This window comes from Aspergillus welwitschiae (genome assembly GCF_003344945.1).
Source record: "Aspergillus welwitschiae strain CBS 139.54b unplaced genomic scaffold BDQ94scaffold_42, whole genome shotgun sequence".
Taxonomy (NCBI): Eukaryota; Fungi; Ascomycota; class Eurotiomycetes; order Eurotiales; family Aspergillaceae; genus Aspergillus; species Aspergillus welwitschiae.
This window is the reverse complement of record NW_020798736.1, coordinates 56111-79302: the sequence shown is the minus strand read 5'-3', so window position 1 is coordinate 79302 and position 23192 is coordinate 56111. Positions and strand designations below refer to the sequence as shown.

At 50.9% G+C, this 23192-nt stretch overlaps 4 protein-coding genes across 4 annotated transcripts; 3 read left to right on the top strand and 1 right to left on the bottom strand.

The window, feature by feature from the left end:
• The first annotated feature begins 200 nt into the window (after positions 1 to 200).
• Positions 201 to 1753, top strand: BDQ94DRAFT_94427 (putative alpha-1,6-mannosyltransferase subunit). Its single transcript, XM_026776897.1, has 3 exons — positions 201 to 605; positions 678 to 1111; positions 1287 to 1753. Exons 1-3 carry the CDS (start codon positions 314 to 316, stop codon positions 1515 to 1517), a joined length of 957 nt encoding a protein of 318 aa, XP_026621771.1. The 5' UTR covers positions 201 to 313; the 3' UTR covers positions 1518 to 1753.
• Positions 1754 to 1782: 29 nt separating this feature from the next.
• BDQ94DRAFT_151482 (trans-2-enoyl-CoA reductase (NADPH) TSC13) lies at positions 1783 to 3350 on the bottom strand. Its single transcript, XM_026767760.1, has 3 exons — positions 3155 to 3350; positions 2851 to 3066; positions 1783 to 2763 (listed from the first exon to the last, which is right to left on the bottom strand). The coding sequence occupies exons 1-3, from the start codon at positions 3186 to 3188 to the stop codon at positions 2084 to 2086; spliced, it is 930 nt and encodes a 309-aa protein (XP_026621770.1). The 5' UTR covers positions 3189 to 3350; the 3' UTR covers positions 1783 to 2083.
• A 1943-nt stretch (positions 3351 to 5293) lies between these two features.
• Positions 5294 to 9323, top strand: BDQ94DRAFT_94411 (peroxidase/cytochrome P450 family protein). Its single transcript, XM_026776896.1, has 8 exons — positions 5294 to 5377; positions 5543 to 5859; positions 5914 to 6011; positions 6062 to 6110; positions 6165 to 6357; positions 6417 to 8595; positions 8676 to 8802; positions 8892 to 9323. The coding sequence occupies exons 2-8, from the start codon at positions 5593 to 5595 to the stop codon at positions 9219 to 9221; spliced, it is 3243 nt and encodes a 1080-aa protein (XP_026621769.1). The 5' UTR covers positions 5294 to 5377; positions 5543 to 5592; the 3' UTR covers positions 9222 to 9323.
• A 1150-nt stretch (positions 9324 to 10473) lies between these two features.
• tom1 (E3 ubiquitin-protein ligase TOM1) lies at positions 10474 to 23117 on the top strand (the record flags this gene model as incomplete). The annotated part of the gene is made up of 6 exons (XM_026774357.1): positions 10474 to 10691; positions 10779 to 14658; positions 14716 to 18558; positions 18613 to 22548; positions 22614 to 22958; positions 23023 to 23117. The coding sequence occupies exons 1-6, from the start codon at positions 10644 to 10646 to the stop codon at positions 23115 to 23117; spliced, it is 12147 nt and encodes a 4048-aa protein (XP_026621768.1). The 5' UTR covers positions 10474 to 10643.
• Positions 23118 to 23192: the final 75 nt, after the last annotated feature.

Sequence of the window (23192 nt, the reverse complement as noted above, 5' to 3'; positions counted from 1 at the left end):
TTCATCATGAGCCAACCATTAATAATCATCATCACTGGCCTTGGAATGTCTCTCATAATAGACAATCTGCAAGGTCATCGGCTTTGTGCCTGGAATGCTGCGATCTCTCGGACCAACAAAGATCCGCGGGCGCATTTCCGGATCCGGCAGAGGAGCCCGTGAAGCCGGATCAGTTACAAGCAATTGATGCTGCCTCCGCTCCAAGCTCGTAACTACGTGCTAGAATGTCCTGATCCAACGGAATTGCAATTGATTATCTTTACATCTTTCACAGTCGCCCAGCATCTACCCGCTGGGGACAAGTACACGCATCATGCAGTTCGCTCTGCCTCCGCGGAGGACTCCGATAACCCCTCCGTACGCTCGCTCGTCGCGAATCTCACTCAAGCGCAGGAAACAGCTCAAAGCTGTGGCAATTCTGGGCTTCGCCCTGCTCACCGTCTTCTTCCTTCTTTCCCAGTTCTTCTACACAAGTACAGGGGCCCCCGCCGTACCAGCAGGAACATCCAGCATCGTCGTCGTCACCGTTCTAGACAGGACGGCTTGGAGTAACGAGTACATCCAGAAGATCGTCAAGAACAGAGAGGACTATGCTAAGCGACATGGTAAGGCGACAGTAACCCAGTCACTTTCCTCGTGTTGAGTAACTGTTCTAATGTCTCACAATTGTGATTCAGGCTATACGAACTTCTTCGCCAACGTGTCCGACTATGAAACCGTCCTCGATAACGCCCCGAAGTCCTGGGCCGTCCTCCCAGCCCTCCGTCACGCGATGGCCTCCAACCCGTACTCGAAGTACTTCTTCCACCTAGATGCTCACGCCCTAATAATGAACCCGAGCAAATCACTTGAATCGCACGTCCTCGACAAGGACCGTCTCGAATCCCTCATGCTCAAGGACGTCTCCGTCGTGCCTCCCGATAGCATAATCAAGACGTTTTCGCATATACAGGCTCAAGATGTCGATCTCATTATGACCACCGATGCGGAGGATTTGAGCTCCGGTAGCTTCCTCCTTCGACAGGGTGATTTTGCCAAATACTTCCTCGACTTCTGGTTCGACCCTCTGTACATTAGCTATAACTTTGCAAAGGCCGAGACCCACGTTCTGGTAAGTGAGGAGACACATTACGCATCTATCCTCTTTAGCTTTTCTATTGTTCCGCCGTACACCTCTAGTCGGATGCTCGCCTTATCAAAACCGGTTCTTTATTTTTTGCTTTTGCTTCATGTTTTCCTGCGTCACCAGACTAAGTAACTAACCTACGTCATCAATTCCTGTCCAGGATCACATTGTGCAATGGCACCCAACTATCTTGGCCAGATTGGCTCTGGTTCCACAGCGGACCATCAATGCATACAGCAAGGATTCAAACGGGGCTGGCGTGGACGGCGTCTATAAGGACGGTGACTTCGTCATTCGGTTCCTTGGCTGTGACACCGACACGAAGCGGAGTTGCGAGAAGGAAATGGAGCCGTATTATCGGCTTTGGGCGGGAAAGATGAAGAATGAGTAACCTCTTTCTCTCGTGTCTGTTTTCTCCCCTCTCATTTTTCGCTGTTCCATAATGTAATGCCCATATTTGCTTGGGGGAGTTTGGGTATGATTTCATTTCCATTGGTGTTGGGAGTTTATTTGACAATTTGTCTTCGGACTTTGGTATTGTGATATTGGTCCATAGAGCAGCCAGCGCATTCTTTCCAATGCTGCATGAAAACTACCTACTACCTACTACCTCGCAACCCAATAGCATTATTGCTCAAATTAAACATGATTATTATTCGTCCACGTCAATAACTAATAACCTCCGCATAACTCTCGTAATAAAACTAACAACCGGACTATAATCTATCATAATAGGTTACACATTGGTGGACAAACTATCATGCAGAGAACAAAACTCTGCCGTAATCTTCTCGATCGTCGAGAACCATTCATCTCTCCGCACACCTTACCCCCGAACGCAGTCGAGGTACATGCAAGGTCCCGGGTAAGCTTGGCCAATGCCAAGACAACGCATGCGAGGCCGATAACCTCGCACATCACGCGTACTACTTTTTTTCAAAGTAACCGTGCTCTTGTCTAGTACAGACCGGGCAGGATAACATAGCGCTTGCGCTTGTACTTGTCACCGAACTCTTTGCGGTAGCGGCGTTCCTTCTTCTTAGCCCAGAGAGCCATCTGCACGGTACCAACGACAATGAAGAAGAGAACGCTCCAGCTCATTCCGCTCAGCAGGTAGACGCCCACCCAGCTGACAACCTCGAAGAAGTAGTTGGGGCAGGTGACGACGTTGAATCCAAATCCGGAGGGAATGCCTCTTTCCGTGGTACCGGGACGGCGCAGGTCGCGTAGCACAAGGTGAGCGTTTAGGTTCGCAAGCTCGCCGAAAATGAACAATGCCAGACCGCTGTAGAGGAGGAAAGAGTCCTGGATGGTGGCGGCGGGGGAGTCAGGACGGAAGACCCAGTAGGCGATGTTCAAACCGGCTAGGACCCAGTAGTGGCCGCTGTTCTTGACGATGTTGCGTGCGGGCATGGTGGCATTGCTGAAACGGTGGACGAAGGCGGTTTCGTATTCGCGCTTGATGAAGTGGATGGTCAGGAGGGCGCAGACCAGGAGCTGGAACTGCGATGGGTCGGGAAGTGGCTTGTCGAAGTTAAAGTAGACATATGGGCGGAGGGGGAAGAGGAAGAGAGCCGGGATGAAGAGCGGTCCGAGGTATTCGATAATGTAGACGGTGCGCCATCCAAGTTGGGGGCCTGAAGATTATGGAGACGGTTAGTGAATGAGTCGGGATATAGTGGTGGTGTAGTTTGGGATGGGGTTGTGTCAGCTTATCTACTAACCGAGATCTTTGATGTGCAAGACGCTCTTTTCCTTCAGACCGATTCCGTCGACGGTCGAGTCCTTGGAGTTGGGGACTACAGTGCGATCGCTACCCTTGGTGATCCTGAGACGGTGGATGGAGAAGCCCGAGGCTTCCGCGAGCTTCTTGTAGATTTCGGCGGTCGAGGCATTGGAGGACACCTGAACCTCCTTGGGGAGCTTCTTAATGGGTTTACCTAAATGATGGGAAGCCAATGTCAGTTCGGTTCGGAGATATTGATTGACATTGACTGGAAGGGAGATGATGGTGGCCAGGAAACTTACCCCGGGGCTGAACAACCAAAGTGAGGGACGCCATTGGGATTGGGCTGAAGACACGCAGGCTCGTAATGACCCGGCAGGCACAGGGGATGTTATGTGAGGATTATGCCACGTGAGCTGAGGTAAGAGCACAGTGCCAGGGTTTGTATACGAGGAAAGATAGTATTGATGGCGCAGATGTACCCGGTTAACGGAAGCGACAGACTTGTTGAGAGTAGCCCAGCAAAAAGCGGCTAGTCAAGAGGCCATTGCGGACTAGTGAGCTGCTTAGTGTATCGAGACTAATCATACTAAGAAAGACCCCAGGCATTCCTCCTCGGCCCGCGAAGCATCACGTGGGACGATCTGCCGGGGACCAAACTTCTAAAAGAGTTTACTATTGTTACCCGGAAGGGTCGTTCAGTACTACTTATCGGAGTACGGAGTAGATACTTGAGGGACAAACAATCCCCAAGTCGATACCTTGTCCGTCACAGTGACGCTGACAGAGAGTTGTCAAGGCCCTTCCCTGTGCTTACATATCTTACTAGATTCACTTTAATGTTTTTGCTTTTCCCATTCTTCCTTTGTGCTTATTATCTTGTTCCCACGTTTTCGCTGCCTGCTACAGAGTGCTACCTTCTTGCTGTATCTCTCAGCATTTGGTCATATCGGCATTCTAAGATTTAGTTATGCCTTTTGCTTATTCAATACGCCATTCAATTGCTATTATTATGACTATTATTTTTTTTTTCTTTTCCCTGCTTGGTTTGTGCTGTTGATAGTACGTATATTCCGGATAAATATGGACTTGAGACCATTACAATCAAGTATTATCGGTGATGATGGGCCACAAGATACAACAGAAGGAGGATGGCGTAATTGGAGCCATCAGAAATGGATCAAGACTGAAATTTATGAACGCCATTGTGTATCAGCAAGTCAGCCAAACATATGCGCCCGCTACGATTGTCCCGATTGTCAAGGTCACTACCGGGACTGGCTAGACCTGATAGACGTACTAAACAGAATAGTAGCGTTCAGCTTTATCCGACAGTGTGTACGGAGGAAATAGTGGCGCCTTAGTCCCAGTCTGTCAGCCAGCCTTTCTTCATTTTTGCCCCCGCTCATTTAGCAGCTCCGTCTTTAGCTCGGTGCTAGCGGCATACCTTCATCTACCCCGTACTAAGCAGCAGCCCGCCCACTTGACAGCAACTCACCACATCCCAAGCCAGACTATCCATGCAGTTCGTGCTTGCCACTATCCACTGGCCTCGTTGGGAACGAAAGGGAGGCGCTCTGATAGGATCTCTCTACTCTAAGATCCCCCCCATCCCCGAATTGACCGTATTGTCAACCATTACCCGATGAAGTACCAGTAACCCCGACCAGGTGTCAAGGGCAACTCGCAAACTTTGGATGAGCACAGGTCCCCGAACGACGATGAAATAGGAGGGTGGGGAATAATAAAACAGTGCGCTGGATTTGCAAGATCTTCTGGCACTCTTTTCAGCTCCTCCCACCCGCCTTCGCTAACTTGAAGCTCCAGCCGCAGATCGACCGGGTTTTTGCCCGGCTGAAAAAGAGTCCCCGCCAGTCGAGTTTGCCGGGGACACTGCCAGGGCCACCCGTCCAAAGCCTCACGATACGGTCCATCCATGACTATCCCTCGTATCTTCTTCGGCTGCGCACGCCATACGTCTTGTCTAAACTGTGGATAAGGCCACCCATCGAGAGTTTGGTGCTAAGGCATGTTCGATCATAGTCCGCATCCACCTGTTAGCCTTGCATACGGTGTGAACTGCGCCGAGGTCATGTCTCATGCACGCGAATCAGAAGGCTGTCTGCTCACCTGTCACGTCCAATGAGGTATTCCTCGTTACGGACAGGACGCCGGTGTCTGCTATCGCTCCGTGGACATTTAGTAGTATTATTCATTCTCTTCGGGGTTGCCGACTCGGCTGTTCCTCTCTTCGGGTGCTGCTATGACGCTGACAAGACCCTATAAAGACCGTTCCTCTGAATATCTTTCCTTGCTTGATTTTCCCCCCAACTTCTCATGCGCATTCTCGCATTGAGTCCCCTGCGTCTTAGTATATACCTCAGCTCCCATTACCACGGGGATTAATTCTTGTCTATACTGATACCCTTCTTGTTTACCTAACTAAGTTCTTCCCCGCACTCAACATCCTCGCCGTTCGCATTCCTCGGTAGCCGGCGCGGTTCCAGAACGTCTAGACTCCCGAGGTGAGCAACCTTTCTATGACTTCATGAGGTGGGTCTTGTTTGGGACAATCCATAGTCCTAGAGTCATGAGATGGAGATCTATCTGCCCCTCTTTCCTCTTATTTGTAGAGTCGAGGTTAAGCATAATTGGAACATCATGCTGATCTTGGCTTTTTGGGTATGCAGCGGCATTGCACCTCTTGGACAACAACTTGTATAATATCAGCCTACACGCAATGTCTGGCGCAAATAATCATTCCATTGTGAACGGCATTGGGAGCACAATTTCCCAGGTCGAAAAAGCTATTTCAGCATCCTTGCGGCCTTTACCTACGGCGACTGGAAACGGGACCTATATTACTGAGCCTGATCAAACGGGAATTGTCAAGGACCTTAGCCATGTCGACTTCACTGATATCAAGGCCCTGCTTGAGGTCGTCAAGGATGCTGTAACAGGCCAGCCAGTCGATGATAGACACTATATAATGGAGCGAGTGATTCAGGTTAGTGCTTACTCTTGCCTATTGAACCTGTCGAGTCCGTCTGACCAAGCCCAGCTTGCTGCCGGACTCCCTTCGACTTCTAAGAATGGGAAGGACTTGACGAACGCCTTCCTCAAGCAACTCTGGAATGACCTGGAGCATCCTCCAATTTCGTAAGTTCATTGGGCATGACGTTCAATGAGAGACTCATTGAGGAATGTAGATACCTAGGCCGGGATTCTTCGTATCGCAAGGCCGATGGATCAGGAAATGTACAGTGTCTCCCGAACTCTTCTGGAAGGTCTTCATTAACTCTTCATTGACAGAACTTCCTGTGGCCTCATATTGGTGCAGCCGGTAGCCACTATGCCAGGTCTGTACGCCCAACAACTGTTCAGTCGCCTTCGCTGCCGGACCCAAGCACGCTGTTCGCCTCTTTACTGGAAAGAAAAGAATACAAGGAGCACCCGAACAAGATTTCCAGTGTCTTGTTCTATCTCGCCTCCGTCATCATTCACGGTAAGCATGGCATAATTCATGTTTCTTTTCATAAGTTCTGCCAGCTGACATGCTCAAAGATCTATTCCAAACGGACCGCAGTGACTTCACTTTGAACAAAACCTCCTCGTATCTGGATCTTTCGCCGCTCTATGGCAACAACCAAGACGAGCAGGATCTCGTCAGGACTTTCAAGGATGGGAAACTCAAGCCGGACTGCTTCTCTAGCAAACGTGTTCTTGGTTTCCCTCCCGGTGTCGGCGTACTTCTGGTGATGTTCAACCGCTTCCACAACTATGTTGTTGAAAATTTGGCGACTATCAATGAAGGAGGCCGTTTCACCAAACCAGATGAGTCCGATGTCGACGCCAGCACGAAGTACGACAACGATCTCTTCCAGACTGGTCGGTTGGTCACGTGTGGCCTATACATTAACATTATTCTCAAAGATTATGTTCGGACTATATTGAATATCAATCGAACAGACAGTCTGTGGAGCTTGGATCCTCGAGCTGATATCCAGGATAGCTTGCTAGGAAGCGCCCCAGCGGAAGCTACGGGCAACCAGGTGTCTGCTGAATTCAATCTCGTCTACCGCTGGCATGCTTGCATATCTCAGCGTGACGAGAAATGGACACAGGATCTGTACAAAGATCTGTTCCCAGGAAAGGATCCCAACAATGTTTCATTACAGGAATTTATTAGGGGCGTGGCCAAGTGGGAAGCAAGCTTACCAGAACTACCCCCGGACCGTCCATTTGCTGGATTACAGCGTAATGCAGATGGTGCCTTCGATGATGGCGACCTCGCGAACATGTTCGCGGATGGCGTTGAGGATTGTGCCGGTGCCTTTGGTGCAGGTAACATTCCATCAGTCTTCAGGAATATCGAGGCCCTCGGTATCTTGCAGGCGCGTTCTTGGAACTTGGCTACCCTGAACGAATTCCGCAAGTTTTTCGACCTTGCGCCTTACAAGACCTTCGAGGAAATCAATCCTGATCCATACATTGCTGCCCAGCTCAAGAACCTGTATGATGAACCTGACCTGGTGGAGATGTATCCCGGCGTTATCGTGGAGGCTACGAAAGACGCAATAGTGCCTGGAAGCGGTCTGTGCACAAACTTCACAATATCAAGAGCCATCCTGTCCGATGCGGTGTCCCTTGTCCGTGGAGACCGTTTCTACACGGTTGATTACACACCAAAGCATCTCACAAACTGGGCTTACAACGAAATACAGCCTCAGGACTCCGTTGACCAGGGGCAGGTCTTTTACAAATTGGTGCTGCGTGCGTTTCCTAATCACTTCAAAGGCGATTCCGTTTACGCACACTTCCCTCTGGTCATCCCATCTGAGAACAAGAAGATTCTTGAGAAGCTTTCGGTTGCTCAAGATTACAGCTGGGGCCGGCCGAGTTACACGCCTTTGCCGCAATTCATCAGCTCTAATGCGGCTTGTATTTCCGTTCTCAACGACCAAGAGACGTTCAAGGTCACTTGGGGAAGCAAGATCGAATTTCTGATGCGCCACAACAATCACCCTTATGGTCGGGATTTCATGCTGTCGGGTGACAAGCCACCCAACGCTGCATCACGCAGGATGATGGGCTCGGCCCTATACCGCGACAAGTGGGAGAGTGAGGTGAAGCGATTCTATGAGGATATCACCATAAAACTCCTACGCCAACATTCTTACCAGCTGGGTGGCGTCAATCAAGTCGATATTGTCCGAGATGTCGCAAATTACGCCCAGGTCCATTTCTGCGCAAATGTATTCTCTCTGCCCCTGAAGACTGAGTCTAACCCAAGGGGCATTTTTGCTGAGTCTGAATTGTACGAAATACTGGCACTTGTCTTCGCCTCCATTTTCTACGATGCCGATGTTGGAACATCATTCCAGCTCAACCAGACTGCCCGGGATGTGACTCAACAGCTCGGGGAACTAACCATGGCCAATGTCGACTTTGTCAACAAGGCCGGCTTCATCGCAAACTTAGTTAGCAGTCTGCACCGGCACGATGTCCTCAGTGAATACGGCGAACACATGATTCAGCGTCTGCTTCACAGCAATGTTCCTCCAGCTGAGATTGTCTGGACTCATCTGTTACCAACAGCGGGTGGCATGGTAGCAAATCAAGCCCAACTCTTCTCGCAGTGCCTTGATTACTACCTTTCAGATGAAGGATCCATTCATTTGCCAGACATTAAACGACTCGCCAAAGAAAACACATCCGAGGCTGATGCTCTTCTTCTACGATAGTAAGCATTTCCTGAACCCCACAAATTCCACTTATCTTATTCAAAAAGTGGTTCGCATACATGTACTGACAAATTTGCAGCTTCATGGAAGGAGCTCGGTTGCGGTCGTCCGTCGGCTTGCCGCGACTGGTCGCGAAGCCCACCGTCGTTGATGACGGCGGGTCAAAGTATACTTTGAAGCCCGGCCAAAGTGTACTATGCAACCTAGTAAGTAGCACCAAACCCTCTTCAATAGTGACGTCCCTGGCTCTAGCAGACATTTACTCATCATCTTTTTTTCTTTCTTTTTTTCGCAGGTATCTGCTTCCATGGATCCGCGCAGCTTTCCCGAGCCGGAGAAGGTCAAGCTTGACCGCGACATGAACCTGTACGCCCACTTTGGATTTGGCCCTCATCAATGCTTAGGCATGGGCATCTGTAAGCTGGCTCTCACGACAATGCTGAGGGTGGTGGGACGGCTAGACAACCTCCGACGGGCTCCTGGATCTCAAGGCCAACTGAAGAAGATTGCTGGACCTGGAGGGATTTCGATGTATATGACTGCAGACCAAAGCAGCTATTGGCCATTCCCATCGACCATGAAGATCCAATGGGATGGCGATCTGCCAAGTCTTGCTACGAACTAAAACTGTTGATGAATTATGGGAATGGATGGATATCACAGACGGGAACGACTAATGTGTATAACAATTCTTCATTGGTATAATAATATGTCTCTTCCAACGCACACTTTCGCATAAATATCCTAAGTAATAGTGGGGACAAGTAGTGCTCCTCACCGAAACCTCTGTTGGTAGACGTCACTCATGCAACTCCCTGTTTGTCATTCACCCCACCTGTATGCGTTCACTCCCGAACAAAACACGATATTCCCCGAATCATAATGTTCCTGTGGAGTATGCTCTCATTGGCAATCCAAGCTTCCTAGATACTGTAGACCTACTAGATAATAGCTCACATGGCTGTAGATGTGCGCTAATTTGAAATACCTAAGTGAGGTCGAATGGAACGAAAGCTGGGGTTCTCGCTAGATGGTACAGAGCCATATTTTGGAGGGGGTAGCCCAGCCCAAGTGAGAGGACTATCGCCAGGCTGCTTTAAATTGTAGCAAACGGGCAGTGAATAGAGGCCTGAACATAAAAAGGTTGAGAGTAAGGCTGACTTTGCGAGTAGCTATTAGGCTCCGATGTAAGCCCAAAAGTGGGATGAGCAGCTGTAGTAGTGGGATACTTGGGAGTAGCAACTACAATAACACATACCACCCAAGTCGTACGGAGTTCAGGCAGTAGTATATTCCGTAGTAGCAAGTAACTAGTAGAGTGAGATGAAGGTAAGGCAGGTCATTTATTAATTTATTGTTTGTTGGCTGGCGGGGAAAGAAGAAGACCCGCTCCGGCTGCCCGGAGCCACACCGCGACCAGCGGGAACCCAGGCAAGTAAAGTGAGTTGAGTGAGTTTTGAGTGAGTGAAAGTGACTGAGAGCCGCCCAGAGCTCCCAAAGCCCATCATCGGATTCACGAACCTTCCAACACCTACCACATTCTCCTCTTCCTCTCTCTTCCTCCCCCTCCATCAACCTTGCAACGATCTTTTCCTCTCCCACCCTTCCCCAGGTAACCGCTCTTACCTCCTCATTCATCTAAGCTTTGATTTATTTGGATGTCAAAATCTCAGGGCTGACGACCTGCACCGTCCCCTGTCATTCTGACTCCCAGCGATACTGGGCGAAGCCGCATCCCTCAGTCCTTATCTTATTTAATCCATCCCACCTGTTGCGGAAAGTTTAGATCGACCGGGGATCACCCGAGTTCATTCTTTTTCACTCGGTTTCCTCTGATCTAGCGGGAATTTCCCATTCCACTTGTTTCTCTCTCTTCCATTCTTCGGGTTTGGTTGAGGAAGGAGAGGTCCGAAAAAAAACGTCATAAGGTCTTCCTCGCGACTTGCTCCGCGACCCGGTCTTAACAGATCAACCCCCACCCTCTCAAGGAGACGCCCTCCTGGCTTTCTCAGCCTCCTCATGATTGCCATTGTCTCTAACTGTCATAATGGGGAGAATTAAGAAGGTGGCGAGCCAAAAACACGAGGCTACGATCGTGAGTCCCTCTTTTCCCACCCCGCGTTCCATCTGTCACGTCTGCCAGGCTAACTGAATTTTTCCTTCACTCTTTCTATCAATTTAGTCCCCATATCTGGCGGATTTCGTAGCCCGTGCCACCACTATTCCAGTCCCGGAGCTTCCTTCATATCTCAACACCTTCTCTCGCATATGGCCCTTCCCCAGAGGCGACCTGTACCATTGGATTAACGTGCTGAACCGCTTCGACGAGATCTTGGCATCTGCCATCGAGAAATACGCCCTGAACAACGGTCCTCAGACGAAGCCTTTCGGCAAAGACTTTCTGGTGGAGTCTTACGTGCATGGTGACAGTGCAGGAAAACCTCAGGATGTTGATGCCAAGTTAGCTGAACTTGGATATGGACCGGAAGGAGACAGGGAGCTTTTAGAGGTTATTCTTGATTTCTCTAGGCTGCTGCTCGAAAAGTGCGGTAATCGCAGCTTGTACAGCAGCAGTGAACGCCTGGGCGAACTCTTGAACACCACTTCGCTCTCTCTGCTTCAGTCCACCCTCCGTTTATCTCTGTGTCTGGCACAGCGGTATCATTCACGCCAACGGGGTGGCTCCCATATCCAGCACAGCTTGCTGGCAGCTCACTACAACATTGACTTGGAGAAGTTGCAGAAAATTGCTGCGCCGTTCCCGCGCCCTTCTGTTTCAGGAAGAACGGCTGTGTCCCCGGTAGCTTCGATCAAGTCCAAGGAGAAGGCATCTCAGGCCAGGCATAATGCCAATGATATGTCTGTTCTTGTACGGGAGAATGAGAGTTGGGATGAATGGGGTAGTGTGCGCCTGCTATATTATCCGTCTGGCTCATCAGAACCGGTTAAGACTGCACCGGAGACCGGCACTGGTGGACCATCGGTACAGGCCCCTACCACACCCACCCCTCTACGCAGAAGTCACACCCATCCTACACCACGCCTGAGCCGTATGTCGACTGCCGAGGATTCGCCTGCATCTGTGACCTCGACGCCAGGAAAACAGGACGAGACGCTGCGGGGTGGCAAGACACTTGAATTACCATATTCGAAAATTTGCTCGACAAGTACCGAAGATCTTGTCGCCGCGCATGTAGACGAAGTACCAGATGACTCAAAATACGAACTACTTCATAGAATACGTACAGCCCAAGGATTGGCGACGTCAGACTCCACGCGGGAGCAAATCCTGGCAATCAGAATTCTCGCCCTTACTAACCTAGCTTACGTTTATCCCGAGCCGCTGTTCCAGCAGAAAGTCCTTCAGTATGATATGGAGCAGCCAAAGCGTCTGCAGCTCGCCTACCAGCTAGGCGAATTGGTTCATCTAGGTGCAAGTGGCGACCTTCCAGTCTCACGGACATTGCAGACATTGGCGCTCCAGGCTCTTGATGCTCTTGCGAAACACAAGGCACGCGCCATCGATGTTTGTGGCGCATTGAGTGTCAATGTCAACCATGGTGTGCTGATGTTCTTGACTCGCAAAACCGTCAATGAGCTGGGTTCGGAAGACCCTGATGGTGAAGATGGTAGCCAGGATGAGTGGCGGGATGCCTTACTCGCTTTGTTACGGACGCTTCCGGGCTCTAGTACCCGGACCCCAGAAACTCTTGTTGCTGCTGGCTTAATCCCCATGTTTGTTGATGTTCTCAATCTTCGGACAGAAAAGGCCCGCCGAGTTTACTCTCGCATCATGGAATTCCTGGACACTTTCGTCCATGCTGTCCGTGATGCGCTGGGGACACTTACTAGTGCTAAGGGATTCGACGCAATTTCGGACTTGATTGATCACGAAACCAAGTCATCCTTTGAGAATGTATCCAAGGGAGCTGGAATACCTTCACAGCACAAAACTCCATCCATTGACTATCAAATCCCCTATTTCCAACAACAAGCCCTGCGCTGGATGTTCAGATTTGTCAACCATATCATGCAGCACAATGGCGGCGGATTTGACCGTGTCCTTCGGAATTTGATTGATTCGCCTCAGTTACTGACTTCCCTACGCCTAGTGTTGGAAAACGCCCGGGTGTTTGGTTCTCACGTCTGGAGCAACGCGGTCAACGTCCTGAGCAGCTTCATTCATAATGAGCCTACGAGTTACGCAGTAATTGCCGAGGCTGGTCTAAGCAAGAGCTTTCTGGAGGCCGTTACTTCTTCCGAACTGAAGGCCCAGGAGAAGATAGTTGCCGAACCCGAAAGTGCTGATGTTGAGGGTGAGCCCTCGAGGCTTCCTGAGACCAGTGCTACCGAGACAACGGCAGAGGATGGTCAGGGCCCTCGGGAATATACCATTGTAAGATCGGCAGAGGCGCGTTTGGCCCCCGGAATCATGCCCGCCGCCGAAGCTCTCTCGTGCATCCCCTCCGCTTTTGGAGCCATTTGCTTGAATGCTTCTGGTCTCGAGCTGTTCAAATCCTCCGATGCTCTGGAGAGCTTCTTTGAAATTTTTGAGAATCCTGAGCACGTCAAGTGTCTAAAGGACGATCTCAACCTAGTTCGATCTTTAGGTACCACTTTTGATGAGTTGGTGCGGCATCATCCGGCCTTGAAGGCTCACATAATGACTGCAGTTATCGTGATGGTTGCACGTGTTGGACTGTTGTGCAGAGCAAAGGCCTGGTCAGTCGGAATGGGTGCGAAATTGTGGACAGAGAATCCGGAAGGAAAGCCAATCATTTCGGGTTCTACTTCCCACTTGCTGAAGGCGATCGGTATCGAAAGTGACGACCAGCCCGAGAATGCCTCCACTTACGGTGTGCCGCAATTGACGTCCGATCAGCTCCCGAATGGCGGAAAGCTACTACTCGGCGATCTAAGCCAGATTCTTCCATCGTCGATTGACAACATTGAGCCGAAGGAAACGGACGCTGCCGGTCTCACTGCCACAGATTACCTGTACCCTGTCGTTCGATTCCTGGGTGCATTCTTTGAGAACCAGCCGAACTGCTCGTATTTCATTGAATCCGGGGGTGTAGAGTTTGTCCTAGATCTCGCGACATTGCAAAGCCTCCCATTTGATTTCCATAATACGGATGCCAACCAGGAGCTCGCCGTCCTAGTACATATGCTTGCAGAAACGAAGCCTCACTTGGTTGTGCCGTCCCTCGTCCAGCGAACGGAACGAGCTGTCGATATGCTCTCGGGTTTCTGGCAGGAGCCCCATCATTCCGGATTTTTCACACCGTTGATCATGGCAACATCCACTGGGGCATCCGAAGAAAAGGGCAAGGAGACTCATAGTATTTCCAAGGCGAATGGAACATTCTTCGCAAAGCATATGGGGGCTGCTCTTATCCTCACCGATTTCCTTCGTGAGATTTATTCGATGCCTCTGTACCAGACGCGTCCGAGCCAGCAAACCTCCGCTTTTGCTCAAGTTAACCTAGTTGACCGATATTGCTCCCTCGTGAAGAAGTTGGGAGGTCTGCATGCAGCATGCGTCTGGGAGGAGATACTGCTTGAGAAGAACATACCCGACACCTGGGATCAGGCCACCAAAGTGCAGCAGTCTGGCTCGGCTCCAGAAAGGTCTAACCCTATCGCAGGACAATTGAATTCCGAAGGGAACGCCATCGTACCTGGTGCAGAGCCTAGCAGGGGAAGTCCAGCTGCTAGCGAGAGTGCCCAACCTGGAGTTGCGCAAGAGTCCAAAGAGCCTACCACAGCCAAGGTTGCTGAAGACGGTGTAGCATTCAAAAATGTTCAGGCCCTTCGGTATCTCCTCAGTTCATTACCTTCTTCAATCACTGGCTTCTTCCATAACTTGGGACTTGGTCTGATTGGAAAAAGGAGAACGGATCTTTACCAGAAGCAGAATGCAACTCTGGTGGCCGATGCTGTTGCCGGAGCCGTGCTTGAGCAATTGCAATTCCAGCCTCCAAACGCCAGTGACAACTCCAAGCTCCGTTTCGCTTATCTGATTGTTATACTGTCTTCGTTCTCCCATCTTCTGTTCGAAGGTAGGCTGGTTCCCTTTCCCTTGACCATTTCTTGCCTAGATGCTGACCATGTTGTAGCTACCGCAGATCGTCCTCATTCACACTATCTTACGCTGGTTTTGTTCTCCTTCAAGAGACACGGAGGCCTGAAAGTAACGAAAGATATCTGCGACCTCTTTGTGCAGGAGGTTAAGGCCCTCACTCCGCCGGAATCCGTCGCCGAATCTGAACAAGATGTCTCAGCACGACTCACCTCCGCTTACGGCGGGATCAAGATTATTCTCAGCTTTTTCTCTGAGCTTGCCTCGGGGAAGAACATCGTTGATTCCAGCCAAACACAAGCCATGACTACCAGTGATCGTGACCGGGATCGCCCCGACTACTTTCAACCAGGCCAGTTTTTGGTAGACCTTCGGATGGAGATTCTACCGATGGCTCGGGACATGTGGAATTCCGACTTCGCCGCGCAGTCCTCCAGTTCTGTTGTCAAGTGCCTGATTGACATTCTGCGTTCGTCGCTCGATGGTGAATATGAGACGGGAGCTGCTCGCAGCTCCGATGTGCCTCCTATGGTGGCAGACGCCGCGAGAAGAATGTTTGTCGTGAACAAGGACCGCATGGTATCTTTACAAGAGAAGGGATTCGATGGGCAGCTTGCCAAGGAAGCGCTTTATCGCTGCAACAACGTATATGCCGCCGCCGAGGAGTACTGCAGGGCACAAAGTCGGCTAAGAGCCCCTCCAAGGGCGGAGCCATCCCCTAGTGACATCGAATCGATTCGGTCAACGTCAGGGGCTGAAGGATCTGACGAGCCTGCGGGCGACGCCCCGTCGTTTGACAATGGGTTCCTCGAGCGGTCTGCACTTGCCATGCTTTTGGCACAAGCTTCAGGCCGACCAACCGATGATGCGTCCCGTCAAGACCAAGGCCAGGGCAGATCTGAAGACAGCGAAGTCAGACATGGCTCTGAATTCCTGGCGAGAGCCCTGACTCATATTTTGAACGATGATCATGCCACAGGGGGCGATGAACATGAGGAATCTCCAATAATCACGCCCCGTATCTCTAACGCTCCCGGTGGTAGTTCGTCGGAGCCTTCAACCCTTCCGGCAAATCAATCACTAGAACAACGCTCCGAACAGCCTACAAGACGGCGTGAGGTGACTACGATTGAGGATTTGGATAAGGAACGGGAGCAGGTTCGCTCGAATTTGATTGAGCGTTGCTTGGACATCTTGAATGAGCACCACGACGTCTCTTTCGAGCTGGCTGATCTGATTGCCTCTGCAACAAGAAGACACCGCGACGCGGAAAGTTTTAGAAGGGAAGTGGGCGAGATTCTTGTGCAATCTTTGGTCTCTTTACAGATGGAGAATTTCCAGGCTGCTGGCAAAAAGGTGGCCGCCTATGCTCACCTTCTCGCTCTAGTCGTCCAGGATCGGGAAATGTATACCGCAACCCTTGGTGAGCTTAAAGAATGCTTCACGACGTTCCTCGGATTCATTCAAGTATTACCTGAGAAGTCGTCCGATGAATCGTTCCCTTGGATCGGCCATGTCCTCCTGGTGCTAGAGAAGCTGCTTTCTGATGACTGTCAACCACCTCAGATCCGTTGGAGTATCCCTGATCATGAGAACCCAAGTGCAGACGATGAGCAACCAGCTCACTTGGAGGAGCCTCTTGTATCCCTGGATCAGAAAATGCAGCTTTATGAGGCACTGGTCGAAATACTGCCTAGAATAGGCAAGGATGAAACGTTGGCCCTTTCGATTTGTCGAATTCTTGTCATCCTCACACGCACTCGCAGCATTGCTGTGCGGCTGGGAGAAAAACGAAGCCTGCAACGTCTATTTGTCATGGTCAAACAACTGTCGAGCTCCACAAATGAGAAACTTCAGGGAGCTTTCATGTTGATTCTGAGACACATCATCGAGGATGAGGACACCATCCGGCAGATCATGAAAAGTGAGATTGTCGCCAACTTCGAATCCAAATCGTCCCGCCAGATTGATACAACCGGTTACGTCCGACAAATGTACCATCTTGTCCTCAGATCCCCTGAAATTTTTGTTGAAGTATCCAATGAGAAATTGAAGTTGCAGCGTTATGACAACCGCCAACGACCTCAGGTTCTCACGCTGAAGGCCGACAAGAAGAACAGTTCTTCAGATTCCACAACGGTTAAAGAAGCGCCTGATAGTCCGGAAAAGAGCGAGGGCCAGGCAGGTGGAGCATCTTCTGAGGATAAAGACAAGGCCAAAGCTACCGATCTCAAGCCGCCCGTGGTGGAGAACCCTGATGGCGTTATCCATTATCTACTTTCTGAGCTTCTGTCTTATAAGGATGTCGATGATAAGGAGGCTCCCACCGAGAGCACAGATCCTTCTGCCCCCGATCAATCGGAAACCCAAACTGATGTGGAAATGTCAATCGATGAACCTTCTCCATCTGTTTCTAGCACCGACGCGCAGGGCACACGCAACAACAAGAAGTCAGACAAGCCGGCATTCAAGGCGGACGACCACCCAATCTACATCTATCGATGCTTCCTCTTGCAGTGCTTGACCGAGCTTCTCTCGTCTTACAACCGCACAAAGGTCGAGTTCATCAATTTCTCGCGCAAGGCAGATCCTCATGCGGCTACCCCGTCAAAGCCTCGCTCAGGGATCTTGAATTATCTCCTGAATGCTTTAGTGCCGGTTGGCACTATGGAACATGACGAATCGGTTGCGTTCAAGAAGCGAAGCAACACGTCCGCTTGGACAATGCGTGTTCTTGTTGCTCTTTGTACAAAGACGGGCGAATTTGGCGGGCCTGGAAGGCGACGTAACGAACAGGACCTCAATGAAGACGACGAGCCCGAGCTTGCCTTTGTGCGGAGATTCGTCTTGGAACATGCGCTGAGGTCATACAAGGAAGCAAATGCTTCGAATGAACCCCTTGACGCCAAGTATTCTAGGTTGATGTCACTTGCCGATCTGTTTGATAAAATGCTCAGTGGATATGCGTTCGTTTCTGGTGAAACAGCTTTCGCGTCTTCGACTAGGCAATTGGCTAAGACTATGTTTGAAAAACACTTCATTTCTGCGCTGACAGCTTCAGTCGCTGAGATTGACCTCAACTTCCCAGCGTCCAAACGGGTCATCAAGTACATTTTGCGTCCTCTCAACAAGCTCACCCAGACTGCGGTGGTGTTGAGTGAGTCATCTGACATCTCCACTCTCGCTGAAACTGAAGACGATGAGATCTCCTCAGCTACATCGGTTTCGGATATGGAAGATGACCGCGAGGAAACCCCCGATCTCTTCCGCCACTCCACCCTGGGCATGCTCGAGCCTAGGCACGAGGAGGAGACAAGCTCCGAAGAATCGGAAGAGGAGGATGACGAAATGTACGACGACGAGTATGGTGAGGAGATGGATTATGATGAAGACTTGCCAGAAGACGATGGCGAGGTAGTCAGTGATGAAGAGGATGAAATCGAAGGCGTTGGGCCGATTGAGGGTCTTCCTGGCGATAACGGCATGGACATCGAAGTGGTCATCGATGACGATGAAGATGATGAAGACGACGACGAAGATGACGAGGACGATGAGGACGATTCCGATATGGACGACGACGAAATCCTTGCCGGTGAAATTACAGGAGATCATGATAATGAAAGCCTAGAGGAGGGCGATGACGACGAGTGGGAAAGCGAAGAGATGTCTGAAGACGACGAAGAAGCTGAGATCATGAATCAATTCGAGGATGAGTTGGCCGATAGTCTTCGACAGGCAGAACAGCGCGACGATGGCCAGCGTTTTGATGATTTGTTCCGTGTCCTCAATGAGGCTGCTGGCGGCGTCGAAGATCTTCAGGCTGACAGTCTTGGGGATATGCATGAAGACATCGTTGATGATGATCTTGCTGATGAAGAAGGTAAGTGTCCCTTATTAATATATGTGTATCCAATGCTAACAATGCTCTAAGAAGACGAGGAACTTGAGGAACTCGAAGAGGAACTCGAGGATGCTGACGATGACCAAGGGTCTTATCAGGGTTTCGATGATGAGGAAGATCTTATGGATCCTTGGGGATGGGAAGGCGATGAGCAACCGCCACGAGGCCATCATCACTCCCGGTTTCACGGTCCTCGGCCGGCATGGGCTGCGGTTAGTGGAATCATGCCCAGTCGGCACGGTATTGTTCCCATTCAGCCATATCGGCTCCATAGAACTCAGATTCCGGCCCGTGGAAATGATGACGGGACCAACCCACTTCTTGTTCGGACAGACCGTGGCTCCGAGACAGGTGGCCAGCCCCGCGTACCCGGCAATGAAGCTTTCACCGACTGGGTCCATGGCATGGAGCCTGTATCCACGGGACGTCTGCTTCCCATGGATAGTCCTGTTAGCTTCATGAACGCAGTTTTGCAGGCTATCGGCGGCCAGGGGGGCCCAGGATTTGGGGTCATCACCCGTCCGGATGGTATCCACGTCCATGTTGACAGACGTGCAATGCCTAACCGGATTCAAGACATATTCGGACTTGGCAGGCCCCAAGCTCCTCCTTCCCGTACTCGCGACGATCCTTCCCAAGCTGTGAGCTTCGCCTTGGCCACAACCAGAAGCCGTTGGCAAGAGGAGGCCCGCATTCTGTTCAGCAGCGCATACGTTGAGAAGACCCAGCGTGTGGTCAATTCCCTGCTGAAGATTTTGGTGCCCCCCGCCATTGAGGAAGAAAAGAGACGTGAAAAGCAGATGGAGGAAGAGCGAAAGCGGCGAGAAGAAGAACGCGCAGAACGTGAACGTCAGGAGCGCATCGCCAGGGAAGAGGAGGAGAAAGAGAGAAAGCGCAAGGAAGAGGAGGAGAATGCCAGACGGCAGCAAGAATTGGAACGCCAGGAAGCAGAGCGACAAGCATCCGGTATCGTGGCGGAGCCCATGGACGATGTACAGCAGACGGACACCGGCAATGAGGCCGCAGCACCGGCACCCGAGACTGAGACAGGCCCGTCAGAACCTGCTCCCCGCGTGCACACAACTATCAGAGGCCGTCAGCTTGACATCACTGGCATGGAAATTGATCCGGAGTACCTGGAAGCCTTGCCTGAAGAACTGAGAGAGGAAGTTATCATGCAGCAGCTTGCAGAACAACGTTCTCAGGCTGCTGCTGCCGGCGAAGAGCCTAGCGAAATTAATCCAGAGTTCTTGGAAGCCTTGCCTCCAGAGATTCGCGAGGAGTTGCTGCAGCAAGAAGCGGCCGATCGTCGTCGCCGGGAGCGTGACAGTGCTCGTCGACAAGCTGCTGCAGCTGCAGGTGCAGCTCCAGCTCCAGCTCCAGTTCATGCAGAAGATATGGATCCTGCCAGTTTTCTGGCTACACTAGACCCATCCTTACGTCAAGCTGTTCTGGCTGATCAGCCTGAAGAAATCCTTGCAACATTAGGTCCAGAGTTCATTTCGGAAGCTCGTGCGCTGCCAGGCAGACGATTGGCACAATTCGGCGATATCACTCGGGTCGACCACCGTCACCGACGTGAGCCAGCCGACGATCAAGAGCCCAAAAAACAACAACGACGTCAAATTGTCCAGATGCTGGACAAGGCCGGCGTCGCTACGTTACTTCGTCTGATGTTCATGCCTCTCCAAGGCAACGCGCGCCACCAGTTGAACGACATTCTCCATAATGTGTGCGAGAACCGCCAGAACAGGATGGAGGTCATTAGTCTTATCCTTTCTGTCCTTCAAGACGGTAGTGCAGATGTCTCGGCGATCGAACGCAGTTTTGCTCAGCTCTCACTCCGTGCTAAGCCTTCGTCGGTTCAGAAAACTCCTCAATCCGTCAAGCGGAATTTGTCATTCCAGGGGTCTTCTAACGTGAGCAATGAAGTGACTCCGATCATGGTTGTGCAGCAGTGCCTGGGAACCCTTTCTTTCCTGTCGCAGTACAACCCTCACATTGCTTGGTTCTTCCTGACCGAGCATGACTCTTCCCCGGCCCTGAAGCTGAAGGCTCTCCGCAAGGGCAAGGGCAAGGAGAACAGGGCTAACAAGTTTGCTCTTAATGCATTGTTAACCCTACTTGACCGGAAGTTGATCATGGAGAACCCTAATTGCATGGAGCAGTTATCAAGTCTTCTAAGCAGCATCACACAGCCTCTTACACTCTTGCTCCGTCGTGAGAAGGAAAAGCAGGAGGAAGAGGAGAAAGCTAAGGGCAAGCAGCCCGAGCAGGCAGAGGCAGAGAGACCGGCTGAAGAACAGGAACAGCAGCAGCCCGTTTCAACGGATCAGACTGGCTCTGCCACGGATACAACAATGACGGATGCACCGCTTCCCACTGTCGAGACTACGCAACCGCAAACTGAATCTGCTCAGCCAGGGCAAACGGAACCATCGGGAGCCGCCAAAGAAGACAAAGCAAAGACAGCTGAAGATGAGAAGCACAAGAGAAGAACCATCGAACCACCAGTTGTCCCTGACCACAACTTACAGCTGGTGGTCCATATCCTTGCCGCTCGTGAATGCAACGGAAAGACATTCCGAGACACACTTTCCACCATCAATAATCTTTCCGCTGTCCCCGGCGCCAGGGACGTGATTGGGAACGAGCTGGTCAGCCAGGCTCAAACCTTGAGCACTGTCATACTCACTGATCTTGATGAGTTGCTATCGCATATTCACCAGGCTCGTACTGGTACCGATATGCAGGGTCTAGCTTTGGCCAAGTTCTCGCCAGCCAGTTCTGATCAGGCTAAGTTATTGCGCGTTCTCACGGCTCTCGATTATCTGTTCGATCCTTCTCGGACGGACAAGGTGAAAGGAGCCGAGCCTGACAATGCCGCAAAGGAAGATGTTCTACAGACGTTGTACGAATGCTCTACTTTCGGGCCTCTGTGGACCAGACTCAGCGAATGCTTGACCGTTATTCGACAGAAGGAGAATATGCTCAACGTCGCAACTATTCTCCTGCCTTTGATCGAAGCGTTAATGGTGGTTTGCAAGAATACCACGCTTAAGGATACCTCTCTTTCCCGGAACAGTAGGGAGTTGTCTGTGTCGACCACTTCCGTTGACGCTGGTCTCAGCATGGAAAGCCTCTTTTTCAAGTTTACAGAGGAACATCGCAAGATTCTCAATGAGCTTGTGCGGCAAAACCCCCGGTTGATGAGTGGCACTTTCTCGCTGCTGGTCAAGAACCCTAAGGTTCTAGAGTTTGACAACAAGCGCAACTACTTCACCCGTCGCATTCATTCCCGTGGCGCTGAGCCTCGTCACCCCCACCCTCCTCTTCAGCTGTCAGTTAGACGTGACCAAGTCTTCTTGGATTCCTTCAAGTCTCTGTATTTCAAGACGGCAGACGAACTGAAGTATGGAAAGCTGAACGTACGCTTCCATGGTGAAGAGGGTGTCGATGCCGGTGGTGTGACTAGAGAATGGTTCCAGGTCCTCGCGCGTGGCATGTTCAACCCCAACTACGCTCTGTTCATCCCTGTTGCTTCGGACAGGACTACATTCCACCCGAATCGTCTCAGTGGTGTCAATTCCGAACATTTGATGTTCTTCAAGTTCATTGGACGTATCATCGGCAAGGCCCTGTACGAGGGACGTGTCCTTGACTGCCATTTCAGCCGTGCGGTCTACAAGTGCATCCTCGGTCGGTCAGTATCCATCAAAGATATGGAGACGCTTGACCTTGACTACTACAAGTCCCTTCTCTGGATGCTCGAAAACGACATCACTGACATCATTACTGAGACGTTCGCTGTCGAGACAGATGACTTTGGAGAAAAACAAGTGATCGATCTCATTGAGAACGGACGCAATATCCCTGTCACTGAAGAGAATAAGGAGGAATACATCCAACGTGTCGTGGATTACCGCTTGGTCGGCTCCGTCAAGGAGCAGCTGGACAACTTCCTGAAGGGTATGTTTAGGTCCCGTTTCCGCTTGACTCTTTTAAGTATGTGGCTAATAATACGTGCTGTACAGGATTCCATGAGATCATCCCCTCCGATTTGATCTCTATTTTCAATGAGCAAGAGCTTGAGTTGCTAATCTCCGGTCTCCCCGAAATTGAAGTGGATGATTGGAAGGTCAATACCGAGTATCATAACTACTCGGCCTCCTCGCCCCAGATTCAGTGGTTCTGGCGCGCTGTCCGCTCTTTCGATAAGGAAGAACGCGCCAAGCTTCTGCAGTTCGTTACGGGTACTAGTAAGGTGCCTCTCAATGGATTTAAGGAACTCGAGGGTATGAACGGAGTTAGCCGTTTCAACATCCACCGTGATTACGGCAACAAGGATCGTCTCCCAAGCTCTCATACTTGTTTCAACCGTAAGTACACCCAGCAATGTCCGAGACTGTCTATATGGCACAGCTTGCTAACGATGTGACACAGAGCTGGATCTTCCAGAATATGAGAGCTACGAAACTTTACGGCAACGTCTTTACACTGCGATGACGGCTGGCAGTGAATATTTCGGATTTGCATAAAATGGTGGCGCTAATATCCCTTATTGCCTGAATGATGATCTGGGGGTTAACCCACTTCCATTTGCAGTGTCCTTG